At 39.4% G+C, this 19,216-nt stretch overlaps 1 protein-coding gene across 1 annotated transcript in view; it reads left to right on the top strand.

Annotated features, from left to right (window-relative positions):
* The window catches only part of LOC132868491 (arf-GAP with dual PH domain-containing protein 1), a 217,609-nt gene extending 200,862 nt beyond the window's left edge, over positions 1 to 16,747 (top strand). The window contains exons 6-11 of the mRNA XM_060901406.1: positions 1,313 to 1,459; positions 2,009 to 2,092; positions 2,314 to 2,376; positions 2,621 to 2,692; positions 12,341 to 12,569; positions 15,086 to 16,747. Of these exons, the coding sequence (XP_060757389.1) occupies positions 1,313 to 1,459; positions 2,009 to 2,092; positions 2,314 to 2,376; positions 2,621 to 2,692; positions 12,341 to 12,569; positions 15,086 to 15,114 (624 nt within the window). The 3' untranslated portion in view covers positions 15,115 to 16,747. The remainder of the gene's footprint in view (positions 1 to 1,312; positions 1,460 to 2,008; positions 2,093 to 2,313; positions 2,377 to 2,620; positions 2,693 to 12,340; positions 12,570 to 15,085) is intronic.
* The last annotated feature ends 2,469 nt before the right edge of the window (positions 16,748 to 19,216 follow it).

The raw sequence follows: 19,216 nt of genomic DNA, 5'->3' as shown, positions 1-19,216 counted from the left end.
GAATTTCTTTTTTTTATTGGATAAGACTGCTTTTCAAAATGTTCACACACAATATAAAAAGTTATATAAATTATATAAAAATGCTTTTCAAAATGTTCACACACAATAAGAAAATTAAGTTATATAAAACTATGCACACTAATAAAACTAATTTATACACACAGAAGGCACGATTTCCTCGCGTAGTCGCAGCCATCTTCTTCTTGTTGTTGTGTGTTTGTTCCTGTGAGTGCTACACGCTGGGTAAAAGAAGGGGTTTACGCGCATGCGTCCTACTTCTTCTATTGTTCTGGTGTTTCCAATGGGACCGTCTTACAGCGCACGTAGAGGTGTGGCATGTGTATTGCATCGTTTTCAGCAAGCGTTGCGTTGCCATATGTACCTGATATTTTACTGATCCGTTGCCCATGTGGACGCGATATTTTTTTTACCCGCTAAAAAAAAAAATCTCATTGCCGTTGTCGTGTGGATGTAGCCTAAGAGAAGTCAAGTCAACTTTATTGTCAAATATGCTATACATGCTCGACATACAGCACAAATGAAATTACAGAGTTATATGATAGAACTTTTTTCTGGTTTATACTTCATTTTAAAGGATTAGAGTATTCAAAGACATGAATAGCAAAAATGCAGAAATATAATACTGTAGAGCTTGTTTATATTAAAAGGTGCATTGATTTTTTGAAATCATCAAATGTGAATTGATTAAAAACAAGTCTCTTGTACCATATTAATCATTTTCACCTGGTAGTCCACCAAGAAGGGGAATTTATTTCCAAGTAAATTGCAACTTTTTGCTGATAAAATTAATGGTTCTGGGGTAAAAAAAAAAAAAAAGCCAAAAATCATTAGCTCCCGCCCCCTGGGCCCCGCTGGGTGCCTGCGGCCCCCAAACCCCCGGCTTTTTCCAGACTTTTTTAATATTTTTCATTCTCATTCCTGCATATACAACAAGTTGATATTGATCTATAGTGTTCCATCTCAAATCAGCATTAAATTTCCATAACAAACTAGAATGAGATATAATTTAAGCTTAACCTGTACAGGAGTCATTGGAATTTTGACTTGTATTTTACATTGCATTAAAACAATTTTGTTCATAGCAAGATTAAAAAATAATGTTATATGAAAAGCTTAATTTAGTCCACAGTAAAATTACCAGCATCATTTATTTGCACATACCCCTGTCATGAAGAGGATCTGAGTGTTAAACAGCTTTCGGTGTGAAATTTAGCAGGATCGTTTTGAGGGTTTAATGTAAATATGAGTCTCCGTCAGAGTGTTGATATTTCTGTGGATATCTTTGTGGCAGGCTAGGGAGCCCAAGGCTTTGATGAAGATCCAAACCATTAATGCCACCTTTCAGCCGACCAAGATTGGCCACCCTCATGGGCTACAGATCACATACCTGAAGGACAACAGCACCAGGAATATTTTTGTATATCACGAGGATGGAAAGGTTAAGACACATTCATGACGATTAATTTTCCAAAAGAGTTTTTGAAAAAGTTATCATAATCTTTTTGTACTTATTATAGAGACATTTTGTCAGTGATAACTATTACATATTACATATTGGGCCAAATGGTGGTGCAGTGGTTAGCACTGTCACCTCACAGCAAGAAGGTTCTGGGTTTGAGCTTCATGGCCTTTCTGTGTGGAGTTTGCATGTTCTCCCTGTGCCTGTGTGGGTTTCTTCCCACAGTCCAAAGATATGCATACTAGGTTAACTGACTACTCATTTCCCATAGGTGTGAATGTGAGTGTGAATGGTTGTTCATCTTTGTGTCAGGTGAACAACAATCCCTGTGACCCTAATGGATAAGTGGCATAGATAATGGATGGATGGCTATTATCTCAGTGGCGTTTAAACTATGAAACACTGATGCAATGTGTTAGAATTTGTTTCAACATTTTACTCCCACTGCTGCACATGGGGAGAAATTGCATGTCAATCAGTTATACAGGCAGCAGTTCTTTTTTTACATTTTGATGTATGTATTTTTAGGAAATAGTCGACTGGTTCAACGCGATACGAGCTGCTAGGTTCCATTACTTACAAGTTGCTTTTCCTGGAGCTCCTGCTACTGAAGTAAGTAAACCCCAGTGCATGCACCCAAGAATGCACAAGGAATTCATAGAAATACTAGAACATCTATTACGCCATCTCTCCAGGCCAGTTCTCTTTATGGGAACCTGAGGTTTTGTGGTTGAAGCCTCATTTTAGACAAGCCTGTCACACATTCTAACAAAATTGTTTTCACATCCTGTCTCTAGAGTCTAATGGACAGCCTTTATTTTGCCCTTGTCTAGCTGGTGCCCAAACTGACAAGGAACTATATTAAGGAGGGTTACATGGAGAAGACAGGACCAAAGGTTGGAGCTTCTTGATGATCCTGACCTAAAGCATGCTTGGGAATTTGACAGCAGTTTTATGAACTGTGATCTGCTCTTTAAAATAGGAAAATAAGAAAAGATGTAGAAGAAGGGAAGTGAATAGTGATATGTTGATAGATAAAAACGTTATTTCAAATGATTGTAAATGAAGAATTAAATAAAGGAATTTAGTCACCAAATATGTTATATATAATTAATTCTGGCTGCCTTGTGTCTGTTCTAGCAAACGGAGGGTTTTAAAAAACGCTGGTTTACCCTGGATGACAGGAGACTCATGTACTTTAAAGACCCTTTGGTGAGCAGCAGTTTCTGATTATTATTTACATGTCCTTGCATATATGAGATATTTGACAGCAAAATGTTGTCTTAAAGAATTAAAAATATAAAGTTGCATATTCATCAATCTTATTGAAGGTCAAAATTTTATGGCTCAGTAGTTTAAAATCATAGAATTCTCAGCTAGAAACTTATTGTTTCTAGGTCTTGCAGTAATTGTAGTGCTGTTCTTAATCGACTTCCTAAAATTTTCTATGCCATTGTTAGCGATGTTAACCTTCATGATGTATTTACATGTTCACTTTTGCATTCTACTGAGATACACTAATTGCTGAACTAGAATATATTACTTATTTCAAAGCAAGAGTATTGCTTGGAAAAAGTAGTACTCATTTGAATGAAATCAGTCTTCCCCTCCTTTTGGTGTTTTTTTAAATACAGGTTATTTTCTTCCAGCAACTCACATACCTGCAGAAACATCACAAGACCGAATTTACCACCTTTTTCCTCATAGTACCTGAATTAATCAACAGTTGAGGTCAAATATTTACTTTCGCTCATCATGGACATGAATGTCATGGCAATATTAGGCTTTCAGTGATTTTGAACTGGGGTGGATTTCTCAAAAACCTCTTAAGGCTAAGAACGTCTTTGGCTACATCCACATGACAACGGCAACGAGATTTTTTTTTAGTGGGTAAAAAAAATATCACGTCCACATGGGCAACGGATCAGTAAAATATCAGGTACATATGGCAACGCAACGCTTGCTGAAAACGATGCAATACACATGCCACACCACTACGTGCGCTGTAAGACGGTCCCATCGGAGACACCAGAACAATAGAAGAAGTAGGACGCATGCGCATAAACCCCTTCTTCTACCCGGCATGAATGAGTGAGTGCTGCTTGTTCTAGTCATGTGGTTGTGACGTCATCGTAAACAAATCCGTTCTACTCATCCAGATGACTTCGCAACGGCGCCGTTACCAGATTTTTCCACTCTGGAAACCGTTCTCAAAAAATATCGTTTTGGGGCACCCAAAACGCGGGTGACGTGTGGACGCCAGGCCGAAACGATAAAAAATTTTATCGGATTCACCTGAATCCGTTGCCGTGTGGACAGGGCCTTTAACTACCTCTTGAGCCATCGTTAAGCTAACACAGTTTTCCCAAACAATGTTGTAACCAAAGTAGTCCTTTAGTTTGCTCTTAAATTACAATGGACTTTGATCACTCTTTCACAGCAAAGAGTGTCTCCTCACAGCCGAATACATAGAATGTGCATGCACCTCCGAGGGACACTCACAATCAATGGGTGGAGACTGGTGTTGAATCTACTGCCAGTGTTCAATTATATTTCTTGTACATTGCAAGTACAGTGAGTTAATTATTCAATAAATATATGCAAAACATTACACGTATATTTCAATGTGTTATGGAATTACATATGGCTATCGTAACGTCACATTGATATCACCACATTTTAATCTAATTTAACTCAATTAGGCAGTGAGTGTTTCATTTAGTGTCATAAATGTGTGTGTGTGTGTGTGTGTGTGTGTGTGTATATATATATATATATATATATATATATATATATATATATAAAAGGGAGAACATTGTCTGCTTGGCATTGCAGATAATGGTTGAAATAATCATGACTGCATGATTGGGTAACAATGAAATGAGTGGGCACAGACAAAACATTTAATTAATTAGCTTATTGTTTGTTCTTTAATTAAAAAAAAAACATGTTTGGAATAAAAATGTTATTGTCCAAAAATGTAAAAAATTTCAATTATTAATTACCACATTATATATGTAATGCTTAATGATGCAATATATTATTTTTTAACAAATTATTTTTCATTGGCTTTTGATTAAAAACGAATGCCATGTGACCTCATCGGCTGGATTTAGCAAATACTAATGCCTATCTTGAGGACGCACATGGCAAAGAAGCTCTTAGCAAAGTTACTCTTAAGACTCCTTCTTATGAGTGAGTTCTGGAAACCCATATATGGAGACAAGGTTCGTTGCTTAAGAGCATCTTTAAACTCTCTGTTTAGCCCTAAAGTGCAATGTTATTGGGAAACCTATCCATGTTCTTTTCTGTGGCAGAATGATTGTACAACATATGTTTAACAGAAATGAAAATCCAAGAATTTTATGCACAATTTATTTATTTATTCAGGGTTTTCTGAAATCAACACAGGGCCAAAATTATGCATACAGGGTCAAAAACTACATACACCCACTTAGAATATTAATACAGTGGTGCTGAAAGTTCCAAAATGTCTTAACTTGCCAAGGCCTCTTAAAGACAAACAAAAACCAAAAAATAAACGCCCTTTGTCGATCAAGGCAAGTGCACTGATGTGCCCCCCCCCCCCCCCCCCCCCACACACACACACACATACACGCTTAAATTAAAAATAAAACTTTGTAATGACAATGTATCCATTTTAAAATTTATTATATTGCTAAAAATAGGCTTACCTGGCCATAGCCATTTGCACTGAAACTGGATATCCGCTTGTGACGTAACTGGCACACTGGTACGCCAATGCCATTTCTCTTAGAATCACAGAGCCATCAAATAAAGGCTTCTAATTCTTAACCACCCCCACCCCCCAAAAAAAAAAACAGGCATTGGTGCCATTGTGCTCCCTCTCTCACTGTCTCGCTCTCCGTGTTTGTATATTCACTTTCACTGCTTCAGATGGGCTACATGCAGATAAATTATTTCACTGTTCTGTAATGTACAGGGTGTTTCAAAAAATTTGATATAATTTCACAATCTAATAATTTTGCGGGCGGCACGGTGGTGTAGTGGTTAGCGCTGTCGCCTCACAGCAAGAAGGTCCTGGGTTCGAGCCCCGGGGCCGGCGAGGGCCTTTCTGTGTGGAGTTTGCATGTTCTCCCTGTGTCCGCGTGGGTTTCCTCCGGGTGCTCCGGTTTCCCCCACAGTCCAAAGACATGCAGGTTAGGTTAACTGGTGACTCTAAAATTGACCGTAGGTGTGAATGTGAGTGTGAATGGTTGTCTGTGTCTATGTGTCAGCCCTGTGATGACCTGGCGACTTGTCCAGGGTGTACCCCGCCTTTCGCCCGTAGTCAGCTGGGATAGGCTCCAGCTTGCCTGCGACCCTGTAGAAGGATAAAGCGGCTAGAGATAATGTGATGTGATGTGTGTAATAATTTTGCCAATTCTCATTCAATTGACCTCAAATTTTAACAGCACGTGTGGAAACGGGTCAAAATTTTATGTTTAATGTTTTTTATTTTTATCTTTTTAGGTATAGAAATGCCATTCACTGGAAAAGAAAAGGTGTTTTGTGTGTTAGAGTACGCTTAAACTCAGTTGAACAATAAGTGCAGTGTGCATTTATGAGAGAATTCCCTAAAAATGCACTGTTACCAGAAAAGACTGTTACCAAAGAAATGCTGCAGTGTGTTTGGCAGGAGCTGGGCTACCAACTTGACGTGTGCCATGTCTCAGGTGTCGCGCATATTAAAAATTTGTGAAATCGTTTTGAATTTCTCATTCAAATTTTGAGAAATTTTATATTGCTCAACATTTAAACCTGTTCAGTTTCATTTGCCTAGACTATGTAGTTTCTGGGATATTTGCATCTCAAATAATATCTAATTTTTTTAAACACCCTGTATATCTGACAAAGGCTTCTAATTCTAAAAATCTTATCAGAAATTTTCTGTAACCATGTGATTTTTACTCGCAGCAAAATATGTGAATCAACAGACTTCACTTTTATGAAATGTAAATCTAACTCTGCCAGATAATGCATATGCAGTACTGACACAGATACTAGTAAACCATTTTCATGCAATGTAATTCTTGCCATTTAAAAAGATCACTTTTCTCAGTGAATAAAAACAAACAAAAGCATGTCACATAAAAATACAAGGAAAATAAAAATTTTGGGGGAAAAAAACAAAAAAAACAACACTGAGTAGCTGGTGATGGAGCATATATAGGCTGCAAAACAGCTTCTCAAAGGCTGGGTATGTGTGCTCACTGTTTACGTGTGTGTGTGTGTTCATTGCTTCAATGATCAGGCTTATTTTTACAGCAAACGCTTGACACTCGGGTAACTTTAGGGTTGTTTGCAACAATTTAGGAGCGATGTATACACTCAGTTTCAGCCTCAGTAAGTCATGTGGTGTGTAAGTGATGCCGCAGTCTCGGATTCTCTCACGTAATTTGCATTCAGTGTGATATTTGAACCTTGGATAGAGTAAGATTGCAGCACCCAGGGACATTTTATCTCATCTCATTATCTCTAGCCGTTTTATCCTGTTCTACAGGGTTGCAGGCAAGCTGGAGCCTATCCCAGCTGACTACGGGCGAAAGGCGGGGTACACCCTGGACAAGTCGTCAGGTCATCACAGGGCTGACACATAGACACAGACAACCATTCACACTCACATTCACACCTACGGTCAATTTATGCTGTGTTCACACTTATACCGGTACGAAAGTGGTATAACTGTATCGATACAAAGTATACCGGTACAGTTTAGTGCATCTGTCCACACTAGCGAGAAATGTTTGCGGTTTTCTTTCACGGTAGTTGGAATGCGCGTGCGCGAAATGTTTCCGTGGTTACCGAGTAACTTTCTTCCGAGAATATATGGCGGATGAAACAACGTGTGTGTGCTTTTTGTTGTCAATGTACAGTCTGTATTTCTGGTGGTCATTTATTCAGTTGAATTGTATAAAACGCGCGAGGCAGTTGAGAAAGAAACAAACAAATCTCCGTTCTTCACTATTTTATTCAGCGAAGACATCGATTGAGGTGTGTGACTTTGCACATGCACATTATATTTGTATCGATACAGAGCCGCTTCATCTGTCCACACTATGCGAAGCGCTACAGTACCGATACTGTACCGGTACGAAACCCATACATTTGTGGGTTTCGTACCGATACAGTTATACCGCTACAGTACCGGTATAGTTGCTAGTGTGGACAGGTGTTGCGGTATGAAAGTAGTTTTGTATCGGTACAAAATCCCTAGTGTGGACAGGGTATTAGAGTCACCAGTCACTAACCTGCATGTCTTTGGACTGTGGGGGGAACCGGAGCACCTGGAGGAAACCCACGTGGACACGGGGAGAACATGCAAACTCCACACAGAAAGGCCCTCGCCGGCCATGGGGCTCAAACCCCGACCTTCTTGCTGTGAGGCGACAGCGCTAACCACTCCACCACCGTGCCGCTCCGGACATTTTATTATCAAAGAAAAGCAATCTGGAGACAGTATACAGGTACAAATTTGAACAAATGAATAATCAAACATGTTGTATGGACATTATCTGTCAGTATAAAGGAGTTTATTTTTTGGGTTTTGTTTGGCTTTAAGTACCTGTTCGTGATTGACTTCAGCTGGTAGCTTCCCTGTGCCAAATAGAAAGGGTTTGTTTGACAGAACTTCTTGGATTGACCAATGCACAGTACAATGGGAAAGTCCAAGGAACTCAGTGCAGATCTGAGAAAGAGGATCATAGATGTACATCAGGAATGTTTCTTGGAGCCCTTTGTAAACAACTGCAGATTCTAAGATCACCAGTTCAAAAAATTGTATGTAAGTACAAGTCATTAGGAGGTATATCTACTTTGCCAAGGTCTGGAAGAGGAAACAAACGGTCACCCACAGCTGGTTGGATGGTTAGGAACCACCAAGGCACAGGCCTGCCATGAACTGGAACACCAGTGTCACTGTCTACATTCAGGTGAATTTTACTTAAAGCCAAACAAAACCCAAAAAATAAACTTGTCTTTATTGACAGATAATATCCATACAAGACATGTTCAAGTGTTCACTTGTTCATATTTGTACCTGTTTACTGTGTACGGATTATATTTTAAAAGAAAAACCCTATCCTGGGATGCTGCCATCTTACTCTCTCCAAGGTTCAGATATTGTGCTTTGAGTACAAATTACACAAGTGAATCCGAGATTGCAACATCACTTACACACCACATGACTTACCGAGGCTGGCATCTAGTGGATACATCTAAATTGTTGGCTGTAAAAATAAGCCTGATCATTGAAGCAGTGAACACACACACACAAAGTGAGCAAACCCATACCTAGCCCCTTTGGGGATCCTTTTGCTGCCTATAAACTCCATCTTCTCTTTAAAAAAAATGAATTTTCCTTGTATTTTTGTTTGACATGCTTTGTGTTGTTTTTATTCACTGAGAAAAGCAATCTTTTTAGATGGCAAGAAGCACATTCCTATGACAAGGACCATTACTTACCAGTATTTGTGTCAGTATTGCATATGCATTATCTAGCCGAGTGAGATTTACACTCAAATTGAAGTCTGTTGATTCATGTATTTTGTTGCCATTAAAAATAACATGGTGACAGAAAATTTGCAATTAGATTTTTAGAATTAGAAGCCATTATTTGTCACAATTACATTAGAGCACAGTGAATTTTTTTTCTCTGTATTTAACCTGTCTGAAGCAGTGAAAGTGAACACACACACACACACACAGAACAATGGGGAGCTCCAAGGCGGTTGGTTGGTTGGTTGGTTCTGTGATCCTTTGGGAAATGGCATACTAGTGTACAAATTACATCACGAGTGGATATCTGGTTTCAATGCAAATGCATTTTTAGCAATATCATAACTTTTAAAAATGGATCACTCGCTCCTTCCAGTTTGTCCCACTTATGTGTGTGGGGTCACTGCCATGTGGACCCTCTTGATCCACATGTCATATTAATTGGAGCATAGTTTTACACTGGATGCCCTTCCTGCCTCAGCCCTCCCATTTCCGGTTTAGGGAAACAACCATTCACACACACGTTCACACCCCTCTAGACAATTTAGAGTAGCCAGTTAACCTAACTGCATGTTTTTGGACTGTGGGGGAAACCAGAGCACCCAGAGGAAACCCATGCAGACACAAGGAGAACATGCACACAGAAAGGCCCCTGTTGGCCACTGGGCTCGAACTGATCAAACCCTTGAACCCAGAACTCAGAACACACTGTGCTGCCCTGTAACTTTTAAAACAGATAAATAGTTATCTGGGCGACACGGTGGTGTAGTGGTTAGCACTGTCGCCTCACAGCAAGAAGGTTCCGGGTTTGAGCCCAGCGGCTGGCAGGGGCCTTTCTGTGTGGAGTTTGCATGTTCCTCCCGTGTCTGCGTGGGTTTCCTCTGGGTGCTCCGGTTTCCCCCACAGTTCAAAGATATGCAGTTAGGTTAACATGGGGCGGCCTTAGGCTGAACTTCCCTTGAGCAAGGTACCAAACCCCTGACTGCTCCCCGGGTGCTGTAGTATGGCTGCCCACTGCTCTGTGTGTGTGTGTGTGTGTGTGTGTGTTCACTGCTTCAGATGGGTTAAATGCAGAGGATGAATCTCACTGTGCTTGAAGTGTGCATGTGACAAAGGTTTTTTTCTTTTAGTTATAAAGTTATATTTTTAATTTAAATGCATGGTGGGGGCACATCAGGGCACAAGGCAATGTGGCAAACCACATTTATTTTTGGGTTTTGTTTGACTTTAATCATGGACTGAGAGGCTGTCATCCAAGAAAGAAGCCCCTGTTCCAAAATCAAGCTTGACTAAGGTTTGTAGCTGATCACATTAACAAAGAAAAAGCCTTCTGGAGGAAAGTTTGGCCACAATAACCAAAGGAACATTTGGAGGAGTAAAAGTGAGCCATTCAACCCAAAGAACACTGTACCAGCTGTTAGGCATGGTGGTGGTAGCAAGATGCTCTGGGCCTGTTTTGCTGCCAGTGGAACTGGTGCATTGCACAAAGTGGGTGGAATAATGAAAAAGGAGGATTCAAAATTCTTCCACATAACTTCAAATCATGAGCTAGATAGTTGAAACTTTGACATAATTAGGTGCTCCAATAGGACATTGACCCCAAGCACACATCAAAGCAGGCTGTGGAGTGGATAAAGCAGACGAACATTAAGCTTTTGGAATAATCTGACCTCAAAAATAATCTCAACCCCTATTGAAAATATTGGACTGTGCTTAAGTAGGGTCTGTGCCAGGAAACCAACAAATTGAATTGTGTTCTGCCAAGTGGTGTCATCAAATATCCAACCAGAATTCTGCCAGAAGCATGTTATTGGCCACCCAAAGTGCTTGGTCAAGAAGAAACTTGCTAAGAGAAACTTGTCCAAATATTTGCTATGCTGTATGTATATTTTTGACCCTGGATGTGTAATTCTGACCCTGTGTTAATTTCAGAAAATCCAAGATTAATTAAAACTTGTGCACTGAATTCTTGTTCTTTTTTCTATTAAAGATGTATGTTGTACAATCGTTGTGCCCCAGAAAAAGCACAGTACAAAGAAATAATTGAAAGCCCAATATTACCTTGATATTCATGTCCATGATGAGTGTGTGTTAACTTCGGACCTCAAATGTACATCTGGTGTAACTGTCATTATATGATGGCTAGAATTAACCAATAAATAAGGCCTGATCAAAATATGTGCAATTTAGCAGTGCCCACTAGATGATGCTGTTGTATTTTTTTTTAAGTACTGCACCACAAATTAATTGATTGGATATTTATATAGTGTTGTGGTACTTCTAGTCCTGGGTAGGACTTTAAACTGCAACTGTTGGTGAGTCTCAGGTCCGGGAGGACTTCAGTATTGGGGAAAGTGGCATTACCCCTTAATCACCATTGCTCCCAGGTCTGCTCTGATCCAGAGTTGTAGCACCTGCCTGGGTTCCAGCTATGGGTTAAGTAGTATATCACCAATAAGGCATTGGCAGCAGGGTGCTTTTTGGGGCAATGTGGCAGATGAACCCAACACGGTCAATGGCACACCACCAGATGACATGTGGAAGAGCCACTCAAATGGCCAGTGGATGGCATCACTTGGCAAGTCAGATGTCACTGTGGGGCAACTTCCATACCCGTCAGGTCTGTGGCACTTTTGTGCACCACTTGTCATCCGGTCTTGAGGTCCAGAGAGACAACACAATGGGGGCACGACATCGTTTGTCTTACCTTACTGTGCAAGGCACTTTGCTAGGAGAGAATAGTATACGAGAGCTCACAAGGCCAGACATTCGTGTCACCGCTGCGGACAGCTCTGTCGCTCTGGTGCGGACGTCGCAGCCCATCTGCGTTTCTGCGCATCCTAATGAAACAGTCCTCATCGCTAGCGATGGACAGCCGACGATGACAGTTGTGGTACTCCTGACCACACTGGTTTAACTCTTAATAGGCTGGGGATAACTAGCCTACAGTCTGCACCATCTATGTTAGTGAAAAGCAGCACTGTTGGACCCTCTTCTCAATTTAATTGCAACCTGAGCTGAATGACTTCTTGAGATATTTATACACAAGTCAATCAAATCATGAATATGTTCAGTAAACTGCAGTAAAAAAAGAATTTAATGTTGGAGCTACTTAAGTTACTGGGACTAACACTGCAACAAATAATTGTCAGCAAGAAAATCCACATTCATTCATTATTATGATGATTATTATTTTTTTTTTTATTTTATTTTTTAGTAATGCAGACCCTTGTTAATCAAGTTAAAATTTTATGGTATAGTTTACTGTAGACATTCTCACAGTCTTGGATATTGCATCCTGCTACCCATTTTACCTCTCTACCACTCTAACATTCTGAATAGGATGCCTATGCACGAGGAGAAGTGTTCATTGGTTGTAAGGAAAGTGGCTACACCGTAGTAGCAGGCCTGCCCCCCTCCACGCAGGGCTACCACTGGCAGTTTGGCATCACCATTGTGACACCAGACAGAAAATTCCTCTTTGCCTGTGAGACAGAAGAGGAACAGAAAGAGTGGATAGCTGTATTTCAGAGTGTCATCAACAGACCCATGCTACCACAAGATTATGCAGGTGACCTTCCATTTACATACTTTTGCTTTCAGCCTTATTATTTCAAGGTTTTGAAATAATGGGAGCATTTGTATTAAATACTTGTTAGCTTTCTATGTTGTTATAAACATTCATGGTGCGTTTCCTTCCTTGCTTCTCTGTTGCATCTTCATCAAATTTAAAATGATTCATGCTCAAAAGATGAGCAAACAATCCTGATGTCTGCTCTGTCTCTGAGAGTGTATGTCATGACACTAAAATAAATATTCAAACATATTTCTATCCACGTATTATTTCTAGCACATTATATTTTATATTCATATTATTTCCAGTATATTATTTCTGTCCATTTTCTATTTGCTATACCTGTAGTGTAGGCCTTATTACCATAGCCAATAATTTTAACAGATTTCAGAATATGTGATTGTGTATTACTAAAGTTTAATAGTACAGTATGTTCATGGTTACCACAATAAATGGGTATATAATGATAAAATTAATTTGAGATGACTATATTTACCATCAAACAATGTTTTGCTTTGTACCTCATCAAATATGGGGTATTTTTGCCTGTGCATTAAAATTGCATTCAGTAAATACAGTTAGGTCCATATATATTTGGACACTGACACAAATTTTGTTTTTTTTACCTGTTTACTGAAACACGTTCAAGTTATAGTTATATAATGGACATGGACATAAAGTCCATACTTTCAGCTTTCATTTGAGGGTATCCAAATTAAAATTGGATGAAGGGTTTAGGAGTTTCAGCTCCTTAACATGTGCCACCCTGTTTTTAAAGGGACCAAAAGTAATTGGACAATTGACTCAAAAGCTATTTCATGGGCAGGTGTGGGCAATTCCTTTGTTATGTCATTCTCAATTAAGCAGATAAAAGGCCTGGAGTTTATTTGAGGTGTGGTGCTTGCATTTGGAAGATTTTGCTGTGAAGAAAACATGCGGTCAAAGGAGCTCTCCATGCAGGTGAAACAAACCATCCTTAAGCTGCGAAAACAGAAAAAACCCATCCGAGAAATTGCTACAATATTAGGAGTGGCAAAATCTACAGTTTGGTACATCCTGAGAAAGAAAGAAAGAAAGCACTGGTGAACTTATCAATGCAAAAAGACCTGGACGCCCACAGACGACAACAGTGGTGGATGATTGCAGAATAATTTCCATGGTGAAGAGAAACCCCTTCACAACAGCCAACCAAGTGAACAACACTCTCCAGGAGGTAGGCATATCAATATCCAAATCTACCATAAAGAGAAGACTGAATGAAAGTAAATACAGAGGGTTCACTGCACGGTGCAAGCCACTCATAAGCCTCAAGAATAAAAAGGCTAGATTGGACTTCGCTAAAAAACATCTAAAAAAGCCAACACAGTTCTGCAAGAACATTCTTTGGACAGATGAAACCAAGATCAACCTCTACCAGAATGATGGAAAGAAAAAAGTATGGCGAAGGCATGGTACAGCTCATGATCCAAAGCATACCACATCATCTGTAAAAAACGGCGGAGGCAGTGTGATGGCTTGGGCATGCATGGCTGCCAGTGGCACTGGGTCACTAGTGTTTATTGATGATGTGACACAGGACAGAAGCAGCCAGATGAATTCTGAGGTATTCAGAGACATACTGTGTGCTCAAATCCAGCCAAATGCAGCCAAACTGATTGGTCGGCGTTTCATAATACAGATGGACAATGACCCAAAACATAAAGCCAAAGCAACCCAGGAGTTTATTAAAGCAAAGAAGTGGAATATTCTTGAATGGCCAAGTCAGTCACCTGATCTCAACCCAATTGAGCATGCATTTCACTTGTTAAAGACTAAACTTCAGACAGAAAGGCCCACAAACAAACAGCAACTGAAAACTGCTGAAGTAAAGGCCTGGCAGAGCATTAAAAAGGAGGAAACAGCGTCTGGTGATGTCCATGAGTTCAAGACTTCAGGCAGTCATTGCCAACAAAGGGTTTTCAACCAAGTATTAGAAATGAACATTTTATTTACAATTATTTAATTTGTCCAATTACTTTTGAGCCCCTGAAATGAAGGGACTGTGTTTAAAAAATGCTTTAGTTCCTCACATTTTTATGCAATCATTTTGTTCAACCCACTGAATTAAAGCTGAAAGTCTGAACTTCAACTGCATCTGAATTGTTTTGTTCAAAATTCATTGTGGTAATGTACAGAACCAAAATTAGAAAAATGTTGTCTCTGTCCAAATATTTATGGACCTAACTGTATGTTTGTGGTCTGGGAATACAGATGTTTTTCTGACACTGTCTCATATTTGGAGTGCCCTGCTGTCCTCTTAGAACTACCATTCTAATTGAGCTACTAGGTATGCTTAGATTTTTAAAAGCTTAGCTTTTTTCCCTAAACTTGGCAAAAATTCCTTTACCAATATGCAAAAAAAATTATATATATTATACTGGATGTAATATCTTTAACAACAGGCCTTCATGCTGCTATACAAATCGATAAGGCAGTAGTTCCAGACCCAACTGTTTTGTTTTCTGTTCTTGCAGTGGAGGCACACTTCAAGCATAAGCCCTGATCGTTTATGGGAATCAAGAGCTCAGAGATGCTATGAAAGCCTGTAGCAATGCACAGCACTAAAGCCTATAATGAGGAGTGGAGAGAGACAGCAATGAAACAGCAGCTCCAGAGCACTCAGACTGGGCTGACACAATGACCGTGCAAATGCTGCTTCAAAATACTGCACAATAGCACATCCATGGTTCATCCCAGTTTCTTCAAGTCAATCATAATTCTTTAAAGTCCTTTCTGGCAAAGATGTCATTTAATGCTGACATTCAGGAAAAGTGACTCAGAAATTAACAGGGGCCTTATTTATTTAAAAAAAAAGTGTGCATACACACAAAAAGGGGGGGGGGCAAATTTATAAACCTTGCATACACCTACATGTCATTTCAGCTTTATAAAATCAGTCTCCTTGAAAATATGCACATGTGAAAAGGCCTCTTGTGCCCAGTTACTGCCTACAAATATCCATAAATAAGAAATGCAGATGACCTCATACATATTTAACTGTGGAGTGTCCCATTGATTTTTGAGTGAGGTAGCATTAACAATGCCACAGAGAAGAGCAAAAAAGAGTGTTGGGTATGCTGGGGAATGCAAATTGTAAGTAAGACAATTACCTCTAAAAGTTGATAAACTTCAAAAACTAAAAGGGATTATGTCCAAAACAAAATGTGAAATTAAAACAGTTTAGCAAAATATAGCTTTGCGCCATTCTCAGCTATTCGCAGTTGACGCATTACGTCCTTCAAGATTATGCTCGTCTGGTGGATGGAGATGTGAATCAGTTAATTGAGTTCCTGGTTAGGGTAGATGAGGACCGGGAGCTATGCCATCTTGTGACACACAGTACATGTCCTCACAATCTGGCAGACCTTTTTTCGTTGGTGTAGCAGTCTTCTACCAGGAGCAGTCTCCTTCCTGAAACCTCATCTTCCATATCTAGACCACACCATTGCTCTTTAAGCAGGCCAGTGGTGCAGTCTGAACACACACAAGAGAGTCCATTATTATAGCATCTGTCATCTATGCTCTGTGAGTTTAAGAATAAAAAAGGGCTTGTTCACTTATAGAATTAAATTACTTTCAGTTGATGAAATTCTGACTAAGCGCCTATAGCAACGTGAGGGCAGTCATTTTCATGTGGGAAATTGGGTATTGCTGCAAATTGCACTTTTGTGTTGGTCTCTTCGCTCAATGTGTAAGGAACTCTGACATACCAATTTCGCTGAAATGATAGTACAACGGCATATTAGGGCAATTATAGGTTTAAAAAAAAAAACAAGCTGAGGTGTTGGGTAATATTCTGAGGGGGAAAAAACCCTCAGAATTTTCAAGATTAGTCCTACATTTACGAGAAAAAAACTCAGATATTTTCTGAGATTATAAAGTCACAAATTTATGAGAAAAACTCATATTTTTAGATTAAAAAGACAAAAATTTATGAGTAAAAACTCAGAAAAATAGTCAAGGAACCTGATCGCTTCACTTTGCAAGATTGGATCAACAACACCACACTACAGTTGCCAGAGCTGAGCCAAGAGTTATTGAGGTATTTCACCTGACGTCACAGGGTCACGTGACGCCCCGGTGTCCGCCATTTTGAACGTCAAGCTAGCTAATGTCAACAACAGTAGCTGGTATGTTACTGTAGCAATGTTTACGTTCAGTCGTTTGGATGACTGTTAAAACCTTTCAGTCTCAAGTTTTTCCTTTACTGGATTTACTAGTTTACTGAGCTAGCGCGCTCAGGCAAGCTGGGAGCTAGCGCGCGCTAGCCTGCCGGCGGCCGGCGCGCACTAGCTCCCAGCTTGCCCGAGTGCGCTAGCTCAGTAAACTAGTAAATCCAGTAAAGGAAAAACTTGAGACTGAAAGGTTTTAACAGTCATCCAAATGACTGAACGTAAACATTGCTACAGTAACATACCAGCTATGATGTTGTTGACATTAGCTAGTACTAACAGCTAGTTGCTAATACACTGCTACAACTACACCGACCCTAATAATACAGTTCTTGGTCATTGTCTGGTAACAGCAAATTTATAACGGGCCATGTCTCAACAGACTAAGAAGTTATTTCAATGACATTTAATAACATTTTGTTTATCCTGAGGACCGAAAGTAAATGAAAATGTGAACAAACCTTAGCTGTAATAAGATGGCGACCACCGGCTCCAGGGACGACCCGCTGATGTAGGCATGTTACCCAGCCTGACACAAAATATTTGGAGGTATCCAAACTCTTATATGCTTTCAGATCAATACCTGTGTATGGCGATGGGTTTTTAACGACATAGGTATACAGATCATGTGGGCCGAAGTCAGGTAAAGACGAGGGCTTCGTGTACTTCCGTACGTCAGTGAACAATCCTGGTGGAAGCAGGTAAACGTCGTTCTCTAAGCCTGCTAACCTCAATTTTTGCAAATACCTCTCCTTCTGCTCGCCCTGTAAATGCCCTACGTCGCTGGATAGTGAAGGTGTTTTCTGCATCTCGCTCCTTTTTCTTTTATGTTTTTCGTTTGTCGCCTTCCTCGCATTCAAACTGATTCCAGCCGTGCTGTCCAAAATGGCAGCATCACATGACTTGGTCACGTGGGTGAAATACCTCAATAGGAAATGTAATCTTTCCTCATCGATCCCACAATATAAGAGAATTAAGGGCCAAGAGATTTTTAATTACTTTCCCAGAAAGCACTGCAGCCAGGAAGCATGTGATTGATTGTTGTGCTTCCTGGATGGAAGGGGAGATGAATGTATAACACTGAGCTCTACGTAAAAATATGCAGAGCTCACAGCATGGAACTGTAGACACAAGTGAAGCCACCTGGCTGCCATCTTACCACTCACATCACGTGTATTTGGCTTATGTGTTAAACTGTCGTATCCAGTCAAATTTGCCCCAAGAAAAGTATCTCCTGACTGTTTATTCCCTTTCATTAACCTTGTACTTTCTCAACTTTACCCACATTCCTTACATATCTTTATAGTGCTCCCGTTCTTTTTTTTTTCTCCTTTCCTTTTCCAGTTCAGTCTCTGATCATTTTTTTAACGGCTCTTTTACTACAATTATTGACCGTCCATAATTATCGATACCTTTTCAGATTTACCAATAAAAAACAATTTTACAAAGGTGAGTTTCAGTTATGGCAGTTATTATTGGTTAATTGATTGGTTAATCAACCAGAATACCCCCCTCACCCTTTGATCTTGTCATCTGATGACAGCTCGTTACTGGAGATGGAATTTTTTTTAGCACGATCAGCAAGTTGAAGAAAACCCGGATGTTATCATCGCAGGTAAGCATGGTGGAAAGATCATGGACATACTTTTACTTATCAAATTCACTGATATTTCATGATATCCTTGTCGAAACCTACTTTGTTTCTTACTCTTTCATTTGACAGTCACCATTTTGTATCTAAACGTGTGTTTGAGAAGTCATGTGAGGTGTTGATAAGAGTGATCACTTTCACCGGTGTCCACCATTATCGACACCCCGTGGAATTAAGTGACATTTACAACTGTTATGTGTCGATCTTTGTGTAACATTGTTGAAGTAGATGAAGTACTTTAAAAAAAAAAAGTGATTTATAATTTTTTAAATTCATAACAGAATGGAAAGCTTATAGAGTATTTGGAATCCTATTGCAATAAACAGAATTAGACCAGAATTAAATTCCTAGCATATAAAAAAATTACATGCTTGAAATATTCAGATTTTTCTATTCCATTCAGAATTTTTTTTTGCAGTTTGTTGTAAATATCTACTACATATTACAGTATCAGTTGACTTTAAAAAAAATTTAGATGTAAAACTATAAAGTTTTGGTTCGAGGAATGGCATGCGACCTTTGACCTGGATTTTCATGTGGTTACAAGGTCAATTGTCTGACATTACTGGTAAACTACAAGGCTAGAAATTAATACAAATAATGAATGACAAAAAGTGACCTACGAAAATACTTAGAAAGTAGAACAAAAAGATTTTCTGACACAGGTTAAACATTATCAGTTCATTTGTTTACAAACATTAGAATTACTTCCTCATTTACATAAGCACCGACATCGATATATTTATATAGAAGATATTTTGTACTGGGCGGCACGGTGGTGT

Source organism: Neoarius graeffei, chromosome 20 (genome assembly GCF_027579695.1).
Source record: "Neoarius graeffei isolate fNeoGra1 chromosome 20, fNeoGra1.pri, whole genome shotgun sequence".
NCBI classification, from domain to species: domain Eukaryota; kingdom Metazoa; phylum Chordata; class Actinopteri; order Siluriformes; family Ariidae; genus Neoarius; species Neoarius graeffei.
Note: the sequence above shows the minus strand (reverse complement) of the source record. Positions and strands in the feature narration are given on the sequence as shown.